Source organism: Lagenorhynchus albirostris, chromosome 3, assembly GCF_949774975.1.
Source record: "Lagenorhynchus albirostris chromosome 3, mLagAlb1.1, whole genome shotgun sequence".
Classification (NCBI taxonomy): Eukaryota; Metazoa; Chordata; class Mammalia; order Artiodactyla; family Delphinidae; genus Lagenorhynchus; species Lagenorhynchus albirostris.
The window spans coordinates 101,034,913-101,060,485 of record NC_083097.1 but is presented as its reverse complement, the minus strand read 5'-3'; the positions used below and the strand labels follow the sequence as shown (position 1 = coordinate 101,060,485).

At 41.8% G+C, this 25,573-nt stretch overlaps 2 protein-coding genes across 3 annotated transcripts in view; one reads left to right on the top strand and one right to left on the bottom strand.

The window, feature by feature from the left end:
• The window catches only part of SNX24 (sorting nexin 24), a 162,832-nt gene that overhangs the window by 118,553 nt on the left and 18,706 nt on the right, over nucleotides 1-25,573 (bottom strand). The window lies entirely within an intron of this gene.
• Nucleotides 20,922-22,673, top strand: LOC132518205 (SNW domain-containing protein 1-like). Its single transcript, XM_060146215.1, has one exon. The coding sequence runs from the start codon at nucleotides 20,922-20,924 to the stop codon at nucleotides 22,554-22,556; it is 1,635 nt and encodes a 544-aa protein (XP_060002198.1). The 3' UTR covers nucleotides 22,557-22,673.

Below are 25,573 nucleotides of genomic sequence, written 5' to 3'. Positions count from 1 at the left end.
GACACGGGTTCAAGCCCTGGTCTGGGAAGATCCCACATGCCGCGGAGCAACTAAGCCCATGCACCACAACTACTGATACTGCGCTCTAGAGCCCGCGAGCCACAACTGCTGAGCCCGTGTGCCACAACTACTGAAGCCTGCACGCCTAAAGCCTGTGCTCCACAAGAGAAGCCACGGCAATGAGAAGCCCATGCACTGCAAAGAAAAGTAGCCCCCGTTCGCCGCAACTAGAGAAGTCCCGCGCAGCAACGAAGACCCAATGCAGCCAAAAATAAATAAAACTATAAATAAATTTATTAAAAAAAAAAGTACTTGTGCTTTAAATTACAGGAGCATGGGGCAGATATACTACAGTAAACCAAAATTTAAGGATAATTAGGAAACAAGACTCAACATTAAATATATAGCCACAAACTTCTCAGGTTTTAAAAATCCATTCAATGTGGCCCTTCTTTCATCCAACAAAGATGAACTGAACACCGTGTAGATGCCCAGTACATGAGACATAGGTGGATGCCTAAAACATAATCTGTAGGTCAGAGTTCATAGACCAGTGGGGGGGACACACCTGCTCATTGATCATTTATAACACAATGCAAAAACTGGTATAAAAGAGACATAGGGGCTTCCCTGGTGGCGCAGTGGTTGAGAGTCCGCCTGCCGATGCAGGGGACACGGGTTCGTGCCCCGGTCCGGGAAGATCCCACATGCCGCAGAGTGGCTAGGCCCGTGAGTCATGGCTGTTGAGCCTACGCGTCCGGAGACTGTGCTCCACAACGGGAGAGGCCACAACAGTGAGAGGCCCGCATTCCGTTAAAAAAAAAAAAAAAGAGAGACATAAACAGTATACAGGCAAAGAGGAGAGTACAAACAACTCTATCTGGGGCAGTTAGGCAATGGTCTGCAGAGAAGCAAATGTCTGAGCTCGGTGTTGACTGGGCTCTCTGTCTACAGGGCAGACATGGCCCTAGGACTAGGGAACAACAAGGACAAAGACAGAGATCCAGAATTGATACGATACATCTGCACGACATTAATAAACTGGTGTGAGGTGAAGCTTGGCTGAGCCTTGGGGGAGGGGAGGTTAGGGGAGAGGGCTGCTGAGAGGAGGTTAAGAGGCAGATTGGGACAAGATCAGGAAGGGGCTTTTCTTACCCCTTTTCATACCCATAAGTCTGAGCTTTGGACTGTAGAGAGCCAAGAGGCAGCAGAAAGGCAAACTCAAAAGAGGTGTGGAAGGACACAGTGAGGGAGAGCCTCCTCTAGAAGAGTGAGGTGGCACTGTCACCACTGAGAACACAGGGGAGGTGTAGGAGACCAGGAGCAGGGACCCAGGGCCATAGATACTTCTGGTAAATCGTTGAATGCCCAGTCAAGGGAGAGACAATGATTATCCTTATGTTTTACGTTGGAAACCTGGGTCGATGGTGGTACCCAGACTCAGAGGTACAGAGGGCAAAAAAATATTGTTTGTCTTTGGAAGAGAGAAAGAATGGAGATAATAAAATCAGTTTGGGGCATCTTGAACTCAGGTACCTACAGGAAATCGAGATGTAGACACCCAGTAAGAAGTAAGACAGGGCAGAGTGATTCCAAATAGGCCACAGCGGAGGAGGGCACTGTGTTTACCTCCAGAGGCCAGGGTCAGATAGAAAAGGAACAAGTATGCAAGACACTCTAAGGGAGAGGATGGAGGGTCAAGATCCTGAAAGATAAATTTGTGGCGTCCATGGGGCAATGACAGGAGACAAAGTCAAAAAAGTTGGAAGCCAGGTAAACCTTCCATTGGAGTGCAGTAGGGAACAAAGACATCAGAGGAGCAACAAGGCCCAGGACATGGCAGTAAATGAGACAGGAATGCTCAAATATCTACTGCATACCAGCCCCTCTGGACCAGGCTGATCTTCCCCGAATTTTAAGACCACTTATTATCTCTTGGTACTTTGTCCTTAACCATATATTGGTTTTCATTGTTGTAACTATAATCTCTTCAAATAGGCTATTTCCAAAAGGAAAGAAACCTTTATATTTTATATATCTTCTACATTCTCTTTTCTGTCACCCACAGTACAAGGCATAAAGTAGGAACATAATAAATACTAGCTAAATGAAAAGAAAACAAGCTATATTTCAAGAATTCCAACACTTAGGTCATATGGAATAGTTCCTCATAATAAATACTAGCAATGCTTTGTCTTTTTAAAATATCTAGATTATTTTTCCCACTGAAAAAAAATGCTTATATTAGCAAAGGAAAAAAATTATGGTCCTCAGGTCTTCACAGGTAAGATTTTATCTTCTTCCAGTTACACTGATACCACACGATACCCATTTCCACATGGCCTTATAGAACCGAAATTTAAACATATTACTTTCTAATGCATAGAATTGCATTTTCCCTGCTCCTAATTTTTAAAAGGTTTTATATTTCATATTTTAAAAACCGCTTCTACTAAGGCCCTTGTTTTTTTTCTACCTGTGAGCTAATCATTCTTTAAAAAGTTTCCCCTTCCTCTGCTATGAGAATTATCCTCACAAGTGCATATGCTGTCCTGAAGATTAAGAACTCACTGAATTCCTTCATCATGGTAGGAAGCACCCAGCAAACAGTGAAGCTCAAGTAACTGTTGAAGGAATTTTATATTATTCAACAGAAGCATAACTAATAGACTATATGCTCAGACTTTTTTCCTGGTGCAGTAGTAAATTTCCATTGACTTCACGATAGCTGAAGAAATAAGTCCACTGAAGCTACTGACACTACAGCCAGCACCAACCCTCTCCTTGGAGCATCTGATGCCAGAACCCTACCAACAGCAAGGGATGTACCACGCTAGCTCCGAAGTCATCATGACCCCTTCCAGGTGGACGCTGACGACTACAGCAGGGAAAGAGCAGAGAAGACCAGGCTCTTTCAGATGAAGCAGAGATCTCATGGTGGAGGTTGGCAGGAGGTGGTGAAAGTTATGCCAACAGGAATGGCAAAAAGCAAAGTTTTCACATCAAGAAAGAGTTCTCAACAATGTCCAGGACAGCCGCCACCAATAATGCATACACACAGTAAGCCTCTAGCCACCAAATAACACATACACATCCACCAAAGGTTGGGAACCACTTACAAGGTTCTTTGCCTCCAACTCCTGGACTCTGATTTGGAAACTGCCCTGATCATCACCACATTTGGTCCACCTGCTTGTTAACAAAAACCCCTGTAGACCAACATTTCTCAAACCTGGCTGTAAATTAGTGATCTGCAGGATGGTTTGAAATTATTAATGTCCAGGCCTCCAAGCCGACCAATTAGCCCCAAGTTTCTGGGCAGAAAACAGTGTAAACAGACACATCCACGATCATCAAGATTTGACAGATGTTTACATTTTTCCATATTGACTTTGATTTCACTTTAAGAAATAAAATGTTATTGATTCAGCTAAACCCATAGTTAACCTTCACACCACGACCGCCCCCTTCTTTCCCTGGTCTGAGCTCTGCCCATAAATACACAACTGGGAGTGCTGACGGACTGGCCAGAGCCTGACCCTCTGACCCCAGGCACATGGCTAGCTGCACTACACCACCTCGCCTGTAGGAACTTGGGTTTTGATTATTATTTAGAAAGTTATAAATAGAAAGGGATTCTGAGTAAGCCCCACAGCCTTTCAATTGCATGTGTATTATGTCTTGCAGCCAATTTTCCCCTTGCCATCAGATAGAATACACCTCCATTTTTACGATGTGTATAAGGGAAAATAAAATTGAAGGCAATTTAACACTGACTCTGTAGGAGCACATCTATGCCCTAAAGTTTCACACAGGCACACTACTGTGAACCTTCTCTAAGTCACTGTATATGAAGGTAACATCAACTCTCTTCTGAACAGAAAAAAATCACATAAGTATTTCACCCAACAGATCACAATACACACACACACAGAGCTTTCCAGAACATTTGTATAGTCTCGATTTGTAATTACTAAACTGAAGAGAAGATTCTATGATACTGCTGATCTTAACATCAAAGCCTTGTAAATGAATAAGTGAGCATTTTATTTTCCCCCCAAAGCAACAAAAGACAAAAAGTCAAATACTTGCACTTTTTTTGAAGGGCTCAGCGGAAGAGTGAACCCACATAAAGTTTCAGATATTTAAAGAATTAAGTCCTACTAATATTATAAGAAACGTGATCAGTGAACAGATTTTCCTGTTACAGAAAAATTTAGAAATCTGAAAAGCAGCCTAATAAATATGGAGAGTATCTAAAACTACTTGTTTAAAAAAATCTTCAGGTGCAAATGTGTATGTACTTGTACCCACACAGATTTATTCACTGCCTCTTGATAGGAGCTTTTTTTTTTTTTTTTTTTTGCGGTATGAGGGTCTCTCACTGTTGCGGCCTCTTCCGTTGCGAAGCACAGGCTCCGGACGCGCAGGCCCAGCGGCCATGGCTCACGGGCCCAGCCGCTCCGCGGCATGTGGGATCTTCCCGGACCGGGGCACGAACCCGTGTCCGCTGCATCGGCAGGCGGACTCTCAACCACTGCGCCACCAGGGAAGCCCCGATGTTAGGAGGTTTTTTAAAAAATACTCTTATGTTGTTACAACTAAAAATTTGAGTGACAAAATCCTACCCCTTCCGACAAACAGCAGTGAAGTTCTATATCAGGAGAGTGACATACATCAGGAGAGTGCAAAATGACCAACCTTCTCCATTTAATATGCTAGGTTGTATACTGTCTTCTGCCTCTTGTGAATGCACCCCAAACAAATATTTGTATATGTATCTAAGAGCTCACAGAAATAGTAAGATAGGATGGGAAAAGAAACAATGGGATCATGTTTTCTAAAATAGCCTGAGAAGGTAATTTATTTTTAATAATAATAGGAAAGAGTAACAATATTCTTGCTTACCCTTAGGAGCTCTCTTTTTGAAAAAAACTGTAATGACACTTAATTTTAGAAATTCATTTAATGACAGCTTTGATTTCCATTTAATGCACACAGTGACACCTACTGGCATTACTGATGAGGCAAAGAAGACCAGATCTGAAATTGATGCATAAGCAGAGACCTCTGAAATACATATGTTCATGCCCCTCATGTTAAATGACACTTCAGTTAAGTACGATATTCTAAAGCTCTGTATTGATCTAATGTTAGAAATAAGCTAGAGGAAAGCCCACATTTCTGGCTTTCAATTTTAAATTACTGAGTGCTGTGAGAATGACACACACGGGGTTCTGGAGACTTAAGCGTTCCGTTCACATTTTCCAAAAGCCATAAGCATTTATTTTTGGTGGCTGGAGTTAAACCTCAGACCTCATAAAGTCAATATGTTTGGTTGAGGGCAGTCACATAACGTGATAATTTTTAAAAACTATATAAACCAAGAAAATAGTAGTTGGGAGACTTAGCTGCTTTATAAACAAGCTGTGGGCTATTATAAATAAACTGTGTCCTATTATAAATAAGCTGTGGTCTATCACAGAAACAAGGCAAGACTTATAAGACTTTTTTTTTTTCCGATTGTGTATGTGCTAATGTTGAATCTGGCCATAGGGAGAGAAATAAACTCTAGATGAAGCAGGTGGGAAAAATATGGGCAAGTGAATAGAGCATCCATGAGAAATCTGGTAAACTACAGGTGGTCTAACTTTAAAATAGAAACGGAAGGGTTGGTACAGGACAGGAGGTTTCCAAGATGATAGGAATGGTGGCTGGCTGCCATGGAGGCCACCAAAGTATGAGAGCAGACGAGCCCTTGCCAGTCGCAACTGAAATAGCATCAGTCAGGCAGAACCAGACAGAATGCCACGAATATGTGCCTGGTAAATTCTGACTATGAAGTCAACTTGTTGACTGAATGTATCTTAAGAAAAGGATATGCATCTCACATACCAACTCAGATCACTGAGGATGGCTACACTGTAGTGCTAAGGTTTCCAAGGCTGAGTCAACAGAAAAGAGCACTGGGATCGATTAGCAATGTCTGCCATGGAAAAGGAGAAGGAAAATTACAACGCATGTGCCAAAGATCTGCTACCTCGTTATCCTAAGATTTCAAAAAACTCTGCTTCATAACTTCATCCACTTCTATCCTGCTGCACTTTTTTGCTTGTATATTTGGTCTTTGCCTTTGTTTCCAAGTGAAATTTATTTTGAAAACAGCCCTATCTTGGCTCAAATGAGGAGAAGAGGAGGTTTTCTTTGGCTAGCTGGAAAAAACATGGGGAAGGTGGCAGGGACAACTGATGAAGCAGAGCACTGACCTGGAAAGGGCGTAACTGCTGGCACTCATGGAACACACTATGCAGAGGTCTCCCCTGACAGGGGTGACAGCTGATTCCCCAGCTGAGGGTCTTTAACACAAAGAACACAGCCCAGGCTCTGTGTCAAGTCACGAGGACACCAGGGTGCCTACACCCTTGGCCCAAGATGTGGGATGCAAGAGGGTGTGAATTATCTCAGGGGGGCTGATGCTTAAATCCAAACAACAATGAACTCTCTTCTCCACCAGTAAATTATGTGACCTTTAAACCAGTCTATCATGTATTACGTTAGTTAGAGATGATATCATGTTAAAATTAGATGTGTTTTACCTAAAATTAATACAAATGGAATAACTTTATCATGAACAAGTTAATGGCTAGACCCATCCCCTAGGTTTATTTCCTCCTCTATACTTTTCTGTCTTATAACTTTTCTATTACAGATATATATTACTTTCTTTTAAAGTATTTTAAAAACAGAAGATCTCTATTTCTTCCACAACTGTTAAAAACTGTATATCTCTAAGCTTTTTGTAGGTTTGGGAAGCAGGGGTGTTGGCCTAATTAAAATAAAATGGAAACTATCTCTGAAACAACTTAACAAAACTTACAAAACTATCCTTTAAATATAGGGAATATTTATTTGAAACTCTCTCTAAAAATTAATTCCTATAGGTTTTAGGGTTTGACCATGGCAGAATGAATGTCAAGGTGGGAAGAGGCAATGGGCAGTTACAAGGGTAGGACAAATCTACACAATAAGGAAGGAGAACTCAGAAAGAGAGAGGCCAAATACTGCTCATAGTCGACTAGAAAACTGTAACCATGTCCATGTGCTCGATTCCTAGGTTCCCTGAGCCAAGATGTAGAGTCCAGGTACAACCACAAACCAACAACCAAAATGGTAATCATCACATATGGGTAACTCACTGCATGTAATTTACAACGAATGTAGCAATGCCAACATATTCAGAGTACCTGTCTACATGTACATTAAATATTCTGTAATACCATGCAATTACCGCATGAGACTAAAAAGGAATTTGAATCCATGAATTTGGATTAAATACGTGATTCTAAAGACAGTATTTTAAAGTCAAACAAATTCTCTGAAAACCAAGGCAACAAGTCCCCCCAAACCATGAATGGTTTGTGCAACCATATGTGTTTTTACTATGCAGGAATGAAAGTTAGATATAAGGTTTTTAAAAAAGATAAAATAAATAAGAGAGTTCCCATTTTGGCTGAATAATACCAATAAGAGAAAAATTTCCCTAACCATATTTTACTTTTAGAAAGTGTGGCTAAACTAAAACGATTTCATGAAACCTAGCACTTGTAGCTCAATAAAATTACTTAATGTTGATTTACTGAAGAGTATTTATCTTACCTTAAAAGGTTTCCTTTTATTTTTACTTGGAAGCTAGACAACAGCATAATATGTGCTCCCACATATTTGTCTCATGTTGTTTCTATGAGAATGTGCAGTCAGATAACTAAAAATCACTGAGAATATCTAGATTATATTAAACTACTAGATACTGGGCCATTTCTCTTCCTAGCCCACTTCTAAAAACATCCCTCCACTGGACTATAACACTTCAAGGGCAGAAAACAAACCTTATTTTTCACTATATCACAAAGCAGAACTAAAAGAATGCTGTGTCCATAGCAGTTGCTCATTAAAAAATTGCTGCAAAAGTATTATTTGTAAGAGCAAAATAATGAAAACCCAAATGCCCATCCATAGGAGACTAGCCACACAATGAAGTACCATGTAGCCATTACAAATGAGGAGGATTCTTATGAACTCATACAGAGCGCTTTCTAGGATATACTGACTGAAAAAAAACATCAAGGAAGAAAGATTACATATAGTATGTTAATTGTTATGAAAGGGAAAATAAGGAATGAAGATATAATAAGAGATGGAGATATATTAGGTTAAGAGAGAGAGAGAGAGAGAGAGAGAGAGAGAGAGAGAGAGTGTGTGTGTGTGTGTGTGTCTGTGTGTGTGTACAGAAAAGAAACACAAGAAGTATAAACCAGAACCTAATAACACTGGTTACCTATAGACATGTGCATAGAAGGCAAGGAGAGTGAGACTTTTCCAAAAATACCTTTGTATATAGTTTCGAACCAAACAAGTTGTTCTATATATTAATAAATTTAAACAAAAAAGATGGAAAAACCCACAAATTGAATATAAACAGAGAAAATAACCTAACTGTACATTAAATTTTTTTACATAACAATATAGAGTAAATAATGCAGGTAAATTTTGAACATAGTATTCTAACTACACAAACATAATGGGACATATTTTAATACAAAAAGGATTGCATAAAGGTCTTAAATTTTATTTGGTAGGCTTCGTGTTAGAATAATTTGGGGCTTGAAATGCTGGAATTTTTATGCATGAAGAAAAAGGAGATACATGAAATGTAGTCATAATTTAAAATGGTTATCTACTCATACTCATATAAGTATGATATATAGTATATATTCAGATATATACACACATATATGCCTATTATAATAAGTATATATGTAATATATTTCATAGTTCTAGCAACTGAGAGGGTCTGGTAGCAATGATAAACCATAGGACACTTAGCATCTGTATCTTAGTTTCTAGATGCTATTCCCCACTAAAAAGAAGCAGGCATCCATGGGAAAAGTCTCAAATTGGGCAAGTCCACAGTGAACCTTCATATCTTGTTGGACAGAAAGAAACAGTGATCAAGGACAAATGCGGTCATGTCAAAAGGACACGAGTCAAATTGAATGAGATCCCATGGGACAAATTTGGGATAATTTGGGCATTAAAAAGAATAATGACAACACTAGAAAAAACTTATACTTAAAAAAAATATCCATGAGTCTATAGAGATATGAGGGGAGAACAAGGAAGGGGAGAAGCTTCTCTTCACAGAAGAATGCCAGTTACTAAACGTGGAAGAAATGATGCAATTAGAAAAAATCATCATTTTGCAACTATCAATTTAATAGCTTAACCAGGCCAAAGATCATTATTCCTGTTAACCACTGGGTCAAAGGAGTGAAATGTTGTAATTTAGGGGTGAAAGTAAGTGTGCAAATTATTTTCAAAGGATTCACCCAAAATAAAAAAATAAATATGTGTGTGTGTGTTTCTGTGTGAGTATGTGTGAGACAGAGAGAGAGAACAAAGCAAAGGTGGCAAAACGTTAACAGCTGGTGAATCTGAGTGAATATAAGTACTCTTTGTACTGTGCTATCAATATTTTTTCAAAATTAAACATTGGGGGGAAAAAAAGAAGTAGGTTTGCTACAAGGACTACTCCATTGTTTGTAGGTGCTAACTATGTTATAAAGACATAGCCTTTGACCTCACAATACTCATATTCTTAAACTTACAATTCCTATTTCACTGACAGAAGCATCGTTTTGGTCACTAGATGGTCTCCAACATATATACATACTTTTTTCTTATGTGTTTGCTCATAAGTCAATATCTACTACTGACAACACATTTCTTCACAGAAACATTAACTTTCCTAGCCAGCCCCCAAAATATATTCAAAGAATAATATAGCTCAATATAATAACAAGAGTTTGAAACAAAATCAGTCTATATGTAAATAAATCAGACCAAAGCCAATTTAATTTTTAATAAGACTTGAAGATCTAGTAATATTTCTCCAGAATAATGAGAGGCCTTTTTGGGGAGGATGCATTATTGCTGAATTACCAATAAGTGTGGGAGGAGACAAATGAAAATCTGAGGTAATGCAAAACTTATACTTTTAAAAAATAGATTGTAGGGCTGGCTTCCCTGCTGGCGCAGTGGTTGAGAGTCCGCCTGCCGATGCAGGGGACACAGGTTCGTGCCCCGGTCCGGGAAGATCCCACATGCCGCGGAGCGGCTGGGCCCGTGAGCCATGGCCACTGAGCCTGCGCGTCCAGAGCCTGTGCTCCGCAACGGGAGAGGCCACAACAGTGAGAGGCCCACGTACCGCAAAAAAAAAAAGATTTGATACATAAATCCTCAATTTGGAAAAACAATTTGCAAAATAATAAGTATGTTATCATTCCACTTCTGTCTGAAGGGGGATATACCAAACTATTACCGATCAGAGATCAGAGAAAGCGAGGAAAAGAGGCTTTTAGTTTTTATTTCACACCCTTCTGTATTATTTAAATTTTATTTAAAATTCTTGCAGGAAGTTATTGAAGGGATGAAAGTTTTAACTATAATTGTTTTTGAATAGGTATAAGAAAAGATTATGACTAAACTTATGGCATATCTAGGGCTCATTTCCTTAAAAATAATCAATTATAGTCAAAGAATGGATAACATTGGGGACTTAATGGTCCAGACAGGGCTCTAAGCCCACGCTTTTAAAAGCCGCTCTAAAGGGAAACCTCTTCCTTATAAGAGAAGGAATGATGGCGTTAGAAAATTTCCATTTTGCCAACAACACAGTAAAAACTTATTCAGGCAGGAATCATCAATGGATGCTGAATCAGGGAGGAACCATTTGATAAGGAAGAGAACATTTATATAATTGTAAAATGTCTCTCCAAATGTTACTTATTAATTACAAAAGGAAAAATAGTAAATATACAACAGTGAAAACCAACAAAACCTAACCAAGTGCTCAAAACTAGCATCACCAATTAGGGGCAAACAAATACCATGTGCCTCTGGATAGGATACCCTAACAAGGACATAGTAACATTAATGGAGATTTCCAGCTCCAAATCCGTGACCTGAGTCTACCCAGCAGGAGCCATCAGACAAAGCTAAATTGAAGGACAGTCTATTTTGACCTGTCTTATAAAAATGACAATGTCATGGAAGACAAAGAAAGACTGAGAGAGAGTTCCAGATTAAAGGGGACTAAAAAGACATGACAACTAAACATAATGCTTATCTGGATACTGTACCAGGAGAAAAAAAAAATGCTCTAAAGGATATTATTGAGACAATTGACAAATTTGTGATACAGACTACAAAATAATCCTGGGTCAATGTTAAATTTCCTGATTTGACAATTTCACTGTGGTTACGTTTAGAGAATATTCCTATTTTAGGACACACAGATTGAAATAATGAGGAGTAAAGAGGTATAATATACACAACCTACTCTCAAAGGGTTCAGAAAAAGATTACATATATAAAAAGAGGGATGTAGGGAAGAGAATGATAAAGCAAAAGTGGTAAAGCTTTAAAAATTGATGAATCTGGGCTTCCCTGGTGGTGCAGTGGTTGAGAGTCTGCCTGCCGATGCAGGGGACACGGGTTCGTGCCCCGGTCCGGGAAGATACCACATGCCGCGGAGCGGCTGGGCCCGTGAGCCATGGCCACTGAGCCTGCGTGTCCGGAGCCTGTGCTCCGCAACGGGAGAGGCCACAACAGTGAGAGGCCCGCATACCGCAAAAACAAAAAAACAAAAACAAAACAAAAAAAATTGATGAATCTGGTTAGAAAGAAATGAGAATTCTTTGTACTATTCTTGCAACTTTTTTGTACATTTGAAATTATTTCAAGATAAAGTTTAAAATATATTCTCTCTGGCCCCATTACCTCTATGACCTGCCCTCTCTCTGTTTAATAAGCTGGTCTGATTGAATAACAGGTATCAAGGAGTTGGGGGGTGGGTAGGGCTATGAGGGTACCAAGAGTGGAGAGCACCTCTGCTGAGAGGTCTGTGTTCAATCTCACCTGCCGACTCTTCTGTCAGAACCTTTCTCTTAATCCTCACCTGACATACTTTACAGTCTCTCTTGCTTATTCTGCATTATTAAAGTTTAAGATGAGTCAAGTGCAGTTGGGGCTATAATTATTGAGCGCAGACTTTACTGAGAGAAATGGATTGTCTGACATATGTTTTGTCAGATAAAGAAACAACTGAGGGTCATTCAATATAACAATAATAAGTAGAGAGATGATCCATAATTCATATCAGACCAACTTATTCCTATAGGAACCCAAGGAAAAGTTAGAAAATGTGTTTCATGTCTGAGACTTCCAAATTCTAATTTCATAAGTTAAAATGGACACATATATTCAACTGAATAAAGCAAACAGTGTCATTAACCCTCTGACACTGCTTCCTCTATACAACCAATGAGATTACCACAAAAATATTTATCAGTCTATCCAAGCAAAGTTCTAACATAAGAATCAGTGATGTGACAATCTTGGGTAATACATTTCTGACAGTTCTGAAAGCCTACTGGATGCATTAACCCTTTAACGTAATGCGCAGACATTAATAGAAGTTCAGAGAGTTATGACAAAAGTGAACCATCTCTAAAGCAACCAATTAATCACATTAGTTTAAAATTTGAAAAGAAAAAAATACAATATTCAGGAAGATATGCCATCTGTTCATTTCAAGACATCAAGAGATTTAGCTAGATACGAACTATATATGAACAAATACAGAAAGATGCTATTACATTAATAAGACTGCTTAACAAAAAAGGAAATCAAATATACAGAAATACAACTTAAAGAGCTGTTTCATCTTTGGCAAGAAGGTAGTCTGGAATTGTGATTTGGAATAAGTGATTTCTCAGCCTTTCTTGGGGTCACAGATGTGAAAATCTGCAGACCTCCCTGGAAACATACACACACATAACATGCAAGATTTTACAGGCAGTTCCAAGATGAGGAAATTGTGTTGAGGGGCAGTTACCTCCTACCTTCTGAAACACAGATGAGCCAGTTAACTGACACTGACCAAACATTGGTAGCCCAGCTGACTCCCCCTCTTGCCTCGACACTCCTTGCTCTGTACTCCATCTCTCCTTCTCTGCTCCCCTGTCCTTTGCTCTGCCCCATCCATTCCTACACTCCACCCCCCTGTCTCTGTGCCCAGCCGGCCCCAATTCCTCACCCATTCCCATTTCTCCCTCATCCTTCCCATCCCCATTGCCTTAACTGGTTCAGATATGGAAATAAATTATACTTTTGAGTGATTTAACTAAAGTTTTATGTTATTATTCATAATTTTAAAAGCCAGTGAGCTGAAAATTTTACATTTACAGACAGAAGATTGAGAGATTGGGAGGGGGGGAAAAGAAAAAGAGATGAAGGGAGGGAAAAACAGTGTTTCCCAAGAAAAAATAAAAAGTTGTTTTATATCGGGCTGTTACTTTTTGTCTTTGTATTTTTTCCCCACAGGTCCATACTAGGAAAAAGTGCTGCCCTCCGCCCCCGCCTGTGACAATCAGGAGGGTTTGGGAACACAGAGAGCCCTGAGCACCCACAGTGGGACCAGAACATAGGGCCTACAGATGAGGGCAGGAGATTCTTCCACACTGGGCCAGGGTCAGGGCCAGGAGGCCAGACACCGAGGGGCGGGCTCTAGAACCAGGACCTGGCAGATGCTGAGATGGTACTAAGTCCAGCCTCCAGGAATCGGCAGGTTTATTTTATACACCTTTCCAGGTAGCTAGCGCTGTCCATGGCTCTGCCATATACTCTAAATCATGACAGGATGACACTACGGGACAAAGGCGAACCGACAGGGGATTATGTGAGGAGAGGAGGGAGACCAAGTTCAGCCACACTCAGCCACAGTTTGTCGACAAAATTCATAATCCCTCTATTGTGGAAATTATCTGCAGGTGAGTTATTTCACAATTAGACAAATTGTTCACGCTCTTAAGGCAAAAGTCCACAGAGGCACCGCTATCCATCTTTCATTTATTGTATGTTCCCTCCATGTCAGGCACCATATAGAGGTATAGGTAGAGATATTTATATTTCTACGTATTCATAACTTAATGTCATCCTCAAAATAACCATATGATGTAGTTATATAAGCCCCACTCTGTAGATAAGAAATCTGAAGTCTAGCCCAAATCACCCAAAGTCAAACACACTAAGTCAGAAGATGGAATCTGAGTACAGCTCTGTCTCTCCGACTCGGAAGCCTGTGCTCTAAGCCTGAGTTTCTCAGCTTCTCAAACTTTCCTGTGCAGGTGCATCTCCTGGGGATCTTGTGAGAATGCAGAGTGATTCCCGTAGGTCTGGGGTGGGTCCTGAGAGTCTGCATTTCTAACAAACACCCACCAGGGCTGCTGCTCCGTGGACCACATATCGAGTAGCAAGGGGCTAAATAAACTATTACATTTACTAGACTCATTCCATACTTACAGCTGTGACTTCTAAAATGTGACACTGCTGCCAGAAATACACTTCTAAAGAGTTAACTACTTTAAAGATAAAAACAAGCAATATGTTTTACAGCTATTAAACTGTGCAGGGATTTTTATTTTATAATTCAGAAAACACATGCTTGTAACCTAAAACCAATTTTTAATGAAATAAAATGCATCTCCAATTTTTTTCTGCATGCAATCCTGTTGTTTACAGCCAGAAGAATCTCTTCAGTGTCCTATGCCCAAACCAGATGCATCCCGCGTTTCTACCGGGAAGCCATCAGAATCTATTAAAATTACTGTACGCTGATAGCAGCAGGGACATGACAAATCGCAGGCCAAGAGTCAGATACCACAGAATGTATTTCAGGGCTTTGGGGGCAGGCCCATTTGCAACCAAATGATATTGTGTGAGGCTGGCATGCTCAGTGCATGACAAACTGATGCAATTTCAGTGCTGTCTGCGGGCCAGGGGAGATTTCTCTGATGCTGGTTGTGGTTAGTTTACAGAATTGTGCAGAGTTCCCAGATTTGAATCACTTGGGGCCTGAAAGGGCTTCACTTGACAAGCTACAAATAATTACACTCTACTCTTTCCATTGTACTCTATTATTTTGCCCCCCTTATCTCCAGGATTTGAGCTTTTGTGAACAAGCAAGGTCGGCTTCTATTTTGACCACAACACAAAACATTGTTCTTTTCTGATATGATAAATAAAACAAGGCCCTGCAGACTAAACATTTTTATCAGGCCCATTTTCCACTTTTATAGGCAAAAGTCAACTTTGAGCTCAGTTAGAAAGGGTGAGCTGGACAAAGCAGGCAGGCAGGCAGGTTCCTGCAATCCTCACTTAAGGATGTGCTCTCGCTATCTGGTTATTGCAAAACCTCATTTGAAAAATGGGATATTGACTGACAGATAAAGGGCACATGGGCAGTGGCTCTTAACAAGGTTTCTACTTCCCTTGTTCCCCTCCCTCTCATCTCCAGCTCCATCCTAACAGCTCTCATTCAGATATTCATAATGAAAAAGTTTTCCCAACATGGGATGCATGCAATTAGAACCAAGCAGTCTTATGTCAGTGCACTGCTCAGAAACACCAGAGACTCCAAACTCAAGTTTGCTATTGAAGAAAGCAACTTGTGGAAGATTTTAAAGAGCATATCACCCAACTTCAGGTGGCTCCTAAGGATAATATATTGATTATTGCTCCATGTATTTTAATTGAGTAAATGTGAAGCTTTATGCTTTCATACTTTTCCAAAGAAAAACACAAGATTTTCTGTTTAAACTCCAATGTCAAGTAACATTTCATAAAGTTCTAGTCTCCAGAAAAGTTAAAAAAAAATCTATAATGATGATTAACACTGACTCAAATAAAGTAATCTAAACATCCCCTTTTAAAATCTGTTAAGCCTTGAGTATAGGTCAACCCTCCAGACTTAATTTTTGCAACAACACTATGACGTGCCTATAGAATTTCATATAATAAAAACTGGTCATTACTATCCCCATTTTAGAGATCAGGAAACTGAGGCATGGAAAAGTAAAGTAACTTGCTCAGTGAGTCACAGCTACTAAGTGGTAGCAACTGGGAACTGAGTCCAAAGAGTGACTTGAGCTGCCTTGAATACGGCTTCCTAGTTCCACAATTCCATCCACCTAAGGCCAGGTGGAACACAAGCCCAACATATCTCATCTAAGCAGAAACCAAGAGCCTGGAGAGTATTCAGGTTGACAGTAGAGACAAAGAATAGTGAGATTAAATTCTCATCAGTAGCTAAAGGATCTAAAACATAAAATTTCAGCTCCCCAAAGTGGATACCTTGATCCTGCCTCAGTACATGACTTGCTGTAAACTGGACCCCTCCTACTCTTCAAATCTGGCTTGTCTAATATGGCAACACTCACCACAAACCACTATTGGGCATTTGAAATGCGGCTAGCCCGAAGGGAGGTGTCCTCTACATGTAAAACACACCCAATTTAAAAAGCTACTACAGGGCTTCCCTGGTGGCGCAGTGGTTGAGAGTCCGCCTGCCGATGCAGGGAACACGGGTTCGTGCCCCGGTCCGGGAAGATCCCACATGCCGTGGAGCGGCTGGGCCCGTGAGCCATGGCCGCTGAGCCTGCACGTCCGGAGCCTGTGCTCTGCAACGGGAGAGGCCACAACAGTGAGAGGCCCGCGTACCTCAAAAAAAAAAAAAAAAAGCTACTACAAAAAATATAAAATATTCATCATTTTATATGGATGACAAGTTAAATAATATGTTGGATTTATTGGGCTAAATAAAATATATTATTACAATTCATTTCACCTGTTTCTTTTTACTTTTTAAAATATGGCTACTAGAAATATGTGGCTCGCTTTATATTTCCATTAGATGATGTGCTCTAAACTCACCCCTTAATCCCAAACTTTGTATGGCTGAGTCATTGGCACAAGCCGGTTACCTGACAAGAAAAGCAACTCCAAGAACAGAAGTCTGCCTCGCAGAAGCCTCTTTTCCACTTACACTCCTTCTCCCTTCAGATTCCTCAGGCTCTCACACCACTGTCCCCTCCCCTTGACCTTGAAATACTCACTGTCAGTGTTCTGATTTAGAAAGAGCCTTTACCTGACCCTGCTTTTCTTCTTGCTGCTGTGCTTTCTTTCCCTCCTTTCACTGTCAAAGCACCTGAAAGGGTCCACACTCCATTTTCCTCACTCTCTCCAACTTCCCTAATTCACTGCAATCTGACTTCCATCCCCCCCACTGAAACGGCTCCTCAAAGGTCCACATCCTCACCTCTTCCTCCTGACCCCTCTGTTCTCTCTAGAACAGCTGCTGGGCCCCTAACCACACAGTGGGCCTCGCCTACCCATGTGCTTCACCTGGACTGATGACCAACCAGGCACTTGGAAGACAGGGACAAAACCTATGTATCGAGCTCTGTCGATCTGTCTGTTGGACTCTGTCGACCTTTGCCCCAATTCTATGCTGAATTCTCTGCTGCAGCCCCTTCATGAATGTGCATGAACCCTTAGCTTAAAACTTCCCCAGTTTTGCTGTTAGGGGAGACACTGCTTTGGGAAAGATCCCCGGTGTTCTCTTTACTTGCTGCAAATATTCATCCTTCCTTCTCCCCGATCCTTGGTTTGGATGTATCTTTTGGCTCAATGCCCACCAAGAGGCAAACCCAGTTTTCAGGTAACAGACCCCTCCCCTTGCCTCTCCTGTCCAGAATCACACTGTGTCTCAAGCATCATCTGAACAGTGAACATGAAGACACAGTCAAGGGAATAAGAGGCAAACTCTTGGGCAAAGGTGAAAATCTTGTCATTGGCTACTAGGAGGAAGTGAAACTGGAATTGGTTCAGAAACGGAAAACACAAGCTAACCAACTGGGGGTGGGAGAGCAGGATAGGTTTCCTGCAGGCAGAAGAACATGAGATCCGGAGACATGAGAAGCCCAGGGCCTCCAGCAACTGAGCTATGGGGGAGCAGTTCAGGCATGTAGGGCAGAAAGTGGCAAGTGAAGAGATCAGAGGTGGAGGACTAAATTTTATTTTATTTATTTATTTAATTTTAACATCTTTATTGGAGTATAATTGCTTTACATTATTGTGTTAGTTGCTGCTGTATAACAAAGTGCATCAGCTATATGTATACATATATCCCCATATCTCCTCCCTCTTGCGTCTCCCTCCCACCCTCCCTATCCCACCCCTCTAGGTGGACACAAAGCACCGAGCTGATCTCCCTGTGCCATGCGGCTGCTTCCCACTAGCTATCTATTTTACATTTGGTAGTGTATATATGTCCATGCCAATTTTTTATTTACCTTTTTTAGCTACCAATTCTAGACAGTTTCTAAAGCCCACTGTTCTGGAATCCCTCATACCCACCCTATGGCACTGTCCCTTCATCCTGTCACTTCTCCATCCCCCTACCCTAGCCTGGTCCACGGCAATAGTCTCATTGCTGACTCCAATCAACCCCCTTTGGAAACATTCTGTACATCAAGGTAAGTTTAATCAACATGACGTCCTCATTTTCATGTCACTTGGCTGTTCAGAAATATGCTCTGCAGCCCTGTTTACCTCTGCACAAAGTTATCCAATTTCAAAGTTTCCGATCCCATCCTTACCTGCTACTGGTGACAGGCATTCTCTCCTCTCCACCACCACCCCCCCCAAAGCAACTCAGACATGCCACCTTCTAGAATGTGCCCTCCTCTCCCCAATCCCCGTCAAAAGTGGAATGAACTCTGACACTTCAACGATGGTGGCTGCCACCCTCCAGGAGAAACAGAGAAAAGGCAGTCCTCCACAGGGACCTCTGCCACCTGGCTCTGCCCCATGTACCCAGAATACTTCACCCTCCACCTACCACTACCTCCTGCACACTGGACACTGCTCTCTTCCCATCCCCCATCACATAATGTTCATTTACATGTTTTTACCTTTTGGGGGGTAGGGGTTCCTTCACAAAAGGCTTATCCTTTCCATCTGCTTATCTAGATCCTACCTATGCTTCAAAACACAGCTGAAGCCATTTCTTGTAGGAAGTCTTCCCGGTACTTTACTCCTCACTGATGTCATTCTCAAAACCTCCATTCAATACAACTTGTTATTTTTCTACCTATTACCATAAAGCATTCATTATTGCTTCATGGGTGCTGTGTCATTTGTGTAGAACTAAACTGCAAACTCCTTGAGGGCTGGAATCATGCATTATCTTTGTCGATTGCCCGTAGCTGGCAACAAGCAGGGATTTGAAGCCTAGATTTACTAAGTTACACAGATTAATTATGCTACTTTATAACAGATAAATGCTTTCCTTCCTTTGTATGCTAAGACTAAGAGCACAAGAGGTTAAATGGCAGTGATCTTTAATAATCTCCATCTATCCTTCATGGAACTATCCCTGAAAATTAACTATCTTACAATGTTACAGATATATTAACTAAGCAGTTGATCAGTTCAAAATATGTTAAGGGGCTTTCAAAGACTAATATTTCTTTATTTTTATAAACTGACACTATGATAAATGGCCAATGAAAATGAATACATTACTAACATAGAGCAAATGTTGTTTTTTAAAAACTCTCCAAATCTAAAAAACTGGAAAATAAACATATACTTTGAAAATGACAGTACTGTAGTCAACTTAAGAATCCAGGGCCTACCCACATTCATTTAAGAACAATCTGTACAGCACCTGAAGAACATTAGTGGAACTGTTTATAAAGGTTTAAATATAAAATCGTGCACAAGAAATTCAGGAGGAAAGATCACAACTCGACAGTTCTCCATCGTGCCAGGAGGCGCTCCTGCATAGACCCAGGGCAGCCAAAGGAAGCAAACACTGGATATATCAAACAAAAGAAGTACTTAGTCTAGCTTTTGCACATCTAACGTTAAAACACACACACAAGATTTTAAATCACTTTTCACCATTATTATTTAATAAGCCAGGTCCTGGAACTTTTGGTTCTGTACCCATTTTCAATATGAAAATGTTTCCTATATTTTAACTCTGCACATTACTGGACATTCAAGCTTACAAAACACTTCCTTCAATTACCAAAACTCACTCTCCCATGGGCTATCCTTTGTACTGAGTTTTTGTTTCAAGTTTCTCTCCAGGGTTTAATAACGATACTGGAAAACTCTTTTTGGTTTCCTAAATCAACCCCCAATGAACCGGGTGCATGGCTTCCAACTCTGACCTCCAAATCCCAGGAACATTCCAAAAGCTACTAGCATGATGCCCCTCCACCAGGACCACTCGGGCAGCAACAACACCAGAGCCCTTCGGATCCAACTGGTTCAGGGGGAATCCCGGTCACTGGAGCTGCTGGCACTTTGGTCCCATCAAGAATAACTGCACACCGCACCCCTCACCGCACCAGAATCACAGCCGGCTTCATTACAATCTCTGGACAGAAGGCTTACGACATGCAATCTACCTGGCAGGCTAAACAGCTTCCTCCTGTGCAGTGTCGACTCCAAGAGACTTCGGACCCCTGGGCAGGTGGCACTGAGCAGGAGAGCAGGGATGCCCAGGCCAGAGGTAGAGAAGACACGAGAAAAGGTAAAATGTGTGCTTCTCACGTGCTGCCGCAATAAAGAAATCTATCATTCTCCTCCTGTTTTTTAGATCCAGGATAGTAACAGCAACGATTTTTTAGTGTATGTCCAACACCATAGTATGTGCTTTTCATTTGTTATCTCAGTTACATGTTTATCTTCACAACTCTCAGTGCCAGCATTCCCCCAGCCTTACAAACGAAGAGACTGAGTCATTAGGACACCTGTCCAGGTGAGAACCCAGGTCTGGCTTACCTTCAAGCCCAGACACTTTCCGCCCTGCTGCACTCCCCCTAGACTGCATATGCCTCAAGCAAATGATGGCAAAATATTAAAAGAAGACTTCTTTAGAAGTGCATATTTGCACGGGCAATCCATAAGACTCATCTACTTTTTCCCCATAAAAATGAAGTCCTGAGATGGCGCTCACCAGCTTTTTGCCTGCACCTACTCATCTATCTCAGGACCAGCTTGAGGCTGAAGAAAAGGCAAGATCGCAGAGATCACGACAGACCTCCCTCGTCTCCTCCCGAAGAGAACCTCCCCCATACGGGTACCGGAAAGGCTGGATACCTCGGTTATTGGAGGATTTGGGAGGTGGAGGTGCTTTTCCAGAGAGCCACGTGGCCCAGTATCCCCTGGATATGGGACGAAAGAGAAAAATGTCAAATGCACTGGCCATTCAGGTGCATGCTGAAGGAAAAATTAAGTATGATGCAACTGCTCGACAGGGACAGTCAAAAGACAAGGTCATTTATAGCAAGTACACTGACCTGGTTCCCAAAGAAGTCATGAGTGCAGATGACCCAGACCTGCAAAGACCTGATGAAGAAGCCATTAGAGAGATAACAGAAAAGACAAGGGTAGCCTTAGAAAAATCCGTATCGCAGAAGGTTGCTGCAGCCATGCCAGTCCGAGCAGCAGCTGATAAACTGGCCGCTCCTCAGTATATCCGATACACACCATCTCAACAAGGAGCGGCGTTCAACTCTGGAGCTAAACAGAGAGTTATTCGAATGGTAGAAATGCAGAAAGATCCGATGGAGCCTCCAAGGTTCAAGAGTAATAAGAAGATTCCCCGGGGACCACCTTCTCCTCCTGCACCTGTCATGCACTCTCCTAGCCGAAAGATGACCGTGAAGGAAGAAGAAGAGTGGAAGATTCCTCCCTGTATTTCAAACTGGAAAAATGCAAAGGGTTATACAATTCCATTAGATGAACATCTGGCAGCTGATGGAAGAGGACTGCAGACAGTTCACATCAATGAAAATTTTGCAAAACTGGCCGAAGCCCTCTACATTGCTGATCGGAAGGCTCGTGGAGCTGTGGAAATGCGTGCTCAAGTAGAGAGAAAGATGGCTCAAAAAGAAAAGGAGAAACATGAAGAGAAACTTAGAGAAATGGCCCAGAAAGCCAGGGAGAGAAGAGCTGGGATCAAAACCCATGTGGAAAAAGAGGATGGGGAGGCACGTGAGAGGGATGAAATCCAGCATGACAGGCGAAAAGAGAGACAGCACGACCGGAATCTCTCCAGGGCAGCTCCAGATAAGAGATCGAAACTGCAGAGAAATGAAAATCGAGGTATCAGTGAAGTCATTGCTCTGGGTGTGCCCAATCCTCGGACTTCCAATGAAGTTCAGTATGACCAAAGGCTCTTCAACCAATCCAAGGGTATGGACAGTGGGTTTGCAGGTGGAGAAGATGAAATTTACAATGTTTATGATCAAGCCTGGAGAGGTGGTAAAGACATGGCCCCAAATATTTACAGGCCCACTAAAAATCTGGACAAGGACATGTATGGTGATGACCTAGAAGCCAGAATAAAGACTGACAGATTTGTTCCCGATAAGGAGTTTCCTGGTTCAGACAGTAGACAAAGAGGCCGAGAAGGACCAGTTCAGTTTGAGGAGGATCCTTTTGCTTTGGACAAATTTTTGGAAGAAGCCAAACAGCACGGTGGCTCTAAAAGACCCTCAGATAGCAGCCCCCCCAAGGAACATGAGCACGAAGGCAAGAAGGGAGAAAGGAGTAGATACTTTCTTCAGAGTGAATGAACTATTATTCATAACCCTAATGATGCAAGTCATATGGGGGAACACTTCGTAAACGGCCAGGATAAAAACTAAATCTGGGTGTCAGAGCCCAGCACTACTTTTTATTATAGGAGAAGGGGTGGGGAGATGGAAAAATTCTACTTTGAGTTATTTAGTTTTTTTAAAGAGTGGGTTGTGTTTGTGCTTCTCCTACCTTTTGGCATTTATAGAACATACTGCCCCACACATGAAATTAAGGCCACTTCCTTTCGAGTGACATCAGTACTTTGGGGTTAATATTTTGTCTAAGAATGACTGCTTACAAATAAAGTTACCCCAACCACAGTGTGTAGAAAGAAGGATGTTCACACATTGGAACTGTCCTGCCAAATGTTTGCCCCTGTTGTGCTCTGTTTTAATTTGGAGTGGGGAAAGTACGCTCTTGCTGGTGCAACTATCTGTTTCCAATAAAAACATTTAGACAAAAAAAAAAAAATGAAGTCATACACAGATGTAGAGAACAAACATATGGACACCAAGGGGGAAAGTGGCAGGGGGATGGGGGGTGGTGGTGGGATGAATTGGGCGATTGGGATTGACGTGTACACACTGACGTGTATAAAAAATAATAATAAATGAAGTCATAATATTCAAGCTCTCTGGAGTTCTAAGTAAACTTTTTTCATGGCACTGTATTTTGCATTTGGCAAAACTTATCATTAATTGGTTTTGACAAAGTGTGTCTACCGGACATGAGAAAATCCTAAACAGTTCATGAATAAAATAAACACAGGTCAAACTCTAATTCAACTTCATGAACCCCAAATCGCTTTGCCATACTGGAATTTCTATGAAATGTTTACTTGAGAGGCATTATTGTTGTTGTTTTTGTTTTGCTTTGGTGGTAAAGTGAAGGAACAGGAGAGGGGTTCACAGTATCCAATGTACTCAAATCAGGAATCCCACACAAGCCTAACTTAGGGAACTCTCTATAGAAATCCAACATAAAGATTTAAATTCTTAGAAACAAATGCCAACACTAACTACTACAGAACCAACCACGTGTTAAGGGCTTTACACCTATTATTTCACTTGATTAAAACAATCCCTAATGGATATAAAGCATTCCTAGTATGCCTATTTATGAGAACCAAGGCTCAAAGCATTTAAACAACTGGGGACTGTTAAACACATGGTTAGGAAGTGGCTGGGTGTCATCCAAGGTCCACTCTTCAACAGTGTTGCTACTTCCCTTCTCACAGAAAGTTCTCTCAAGGAGGTCAAGGTTACAAAATAAACATAAGCATCTGCCTGACTCACAAAGGCTGGCTCTAATGCTGCATGGGCCAGTATCAGAACAAGTACAACACGCTGACACTTGTCAGCACCCAAGGACGCACATCAATTTTCCCCTCTACTTGGACCATCGCACCCATTTAATGCTCCCTGGTTGCCCCATGTGTTAGGCAACAAGGAAACTTGTTGGGAGACCCCGCCCCCAGCTGTCTTTCACACAGGCTTCTAGACTGTGTTTTGGTACCTGGCCTTCAGAGAAGGACTGAGCCAAGGTTGTGAAGGCAGAGAGAGGCCTAATTACAGCAGTAGCTCTTTTTGCACTAAACGTAATCTGAGGCAGACCCTTGCCAGGCAGTTCACATGCCTCATGCCATTTAATATTGGCAACGACTTTATGGTTAGGTATTATCGTTCACCTGTTTTAAAGATAAGAAAACTGAAGTTAACAGTTTGCTCATATTGAAGCTTGTTAACATAACTGTGTTTATACATTCAACTCTCCATGGAGCAATACAGGATTAGTTGATTTAACTATAGCTCAGGTGTACATGATGTTCACAAACAGGAAGAATCTTTCTGAAAGAGAGTTCTGGGATTTCTTGAGGGTCTTGGAAAGAAACTGCTGAAACGATGGCAACCTTAGGGCCCAGTACAGCACCTGGTATACTGTAGGCCTTCAAGAACCATTGGTTGAGGACTTCCCTGGTGGCACAGTGGTCAAGAATCTGCCTGCCAGTGCAGGGGACACAGGTTCGAGCCCTGGTCCGGGAAGACCCCACATGCCACAGAGCAACTAAGCCCGTGTGTCACAACTACTGAGCCTGCACTCTAGGGCCCGCGAACCACAACTACTGAGCCCGCCTGCCACAACTACTGAAGTCCGCGCGCCTAGAGCTTGTGCTCCACAACAAGAGAAGCCACTGCAATGAGAAGCCCGTGCACCGCAACCGAGAGTAGCCCCTGCTCACTGCAACTAGAGAAAGCCCGCGCGCAGCAATGAAGACCCAATGCAGCCAAAAATAAACAAATGTATTAAAAAAAAAAAAAGAAAAAAGAACCATTGGTTGGGTAATTCCCTGACTGTCCAGTGGTTAGGACTCTGCTTTCACTGCTGAGGGCCTGGGTTCAATCCCTAGTCTGGGAACTAAGATCCCCCAAGCCACGTGGCCAAACACAAGGAAAAAAAAAGAACCATTGGCTGAATAAATGAATGTAAGTAAATATTGGGGCTGATGAAATTGTGCCTCACACTCCACATCTCCATGCCTTCACCCAGCCCTCACCCACTGCCACCTCTCATGGCTCCGGCCTGCGCCTGGTACATGTGCCGGGCTCTCCCTGCCAGTCCTGCTTGGGGCCCTACACAGCACCCAGTACACGCACTTACTCACCCTAATCACGTGCACTCTGAGCTAAACTTCCAATAAAGCAGACTGTCGGCCTCCACAGCCAGGCATTTAGAATCCTCTAGGTCACAGAAAGATGAACTCCACAGAACTTTTCTAAAACCGGGACTTACTGAAGGAACAAACCCTGACTGCAGAAACAGCTTCTAACACAAAACTCCAGGTCACAGTGACATTCGTTCAAACTGCCGTCATCTGAACCTGGCTAAACCTGAACACTGATGAGTCAGAAGTCAAAAGTTCTACTTCTGCTCAGATAAAAGCACACAAGAATGGGTCTGGGTGGGGACTGGCCCAGCCCCACTGCCAGGCCAGAGCCATACGCTAAGACACTTA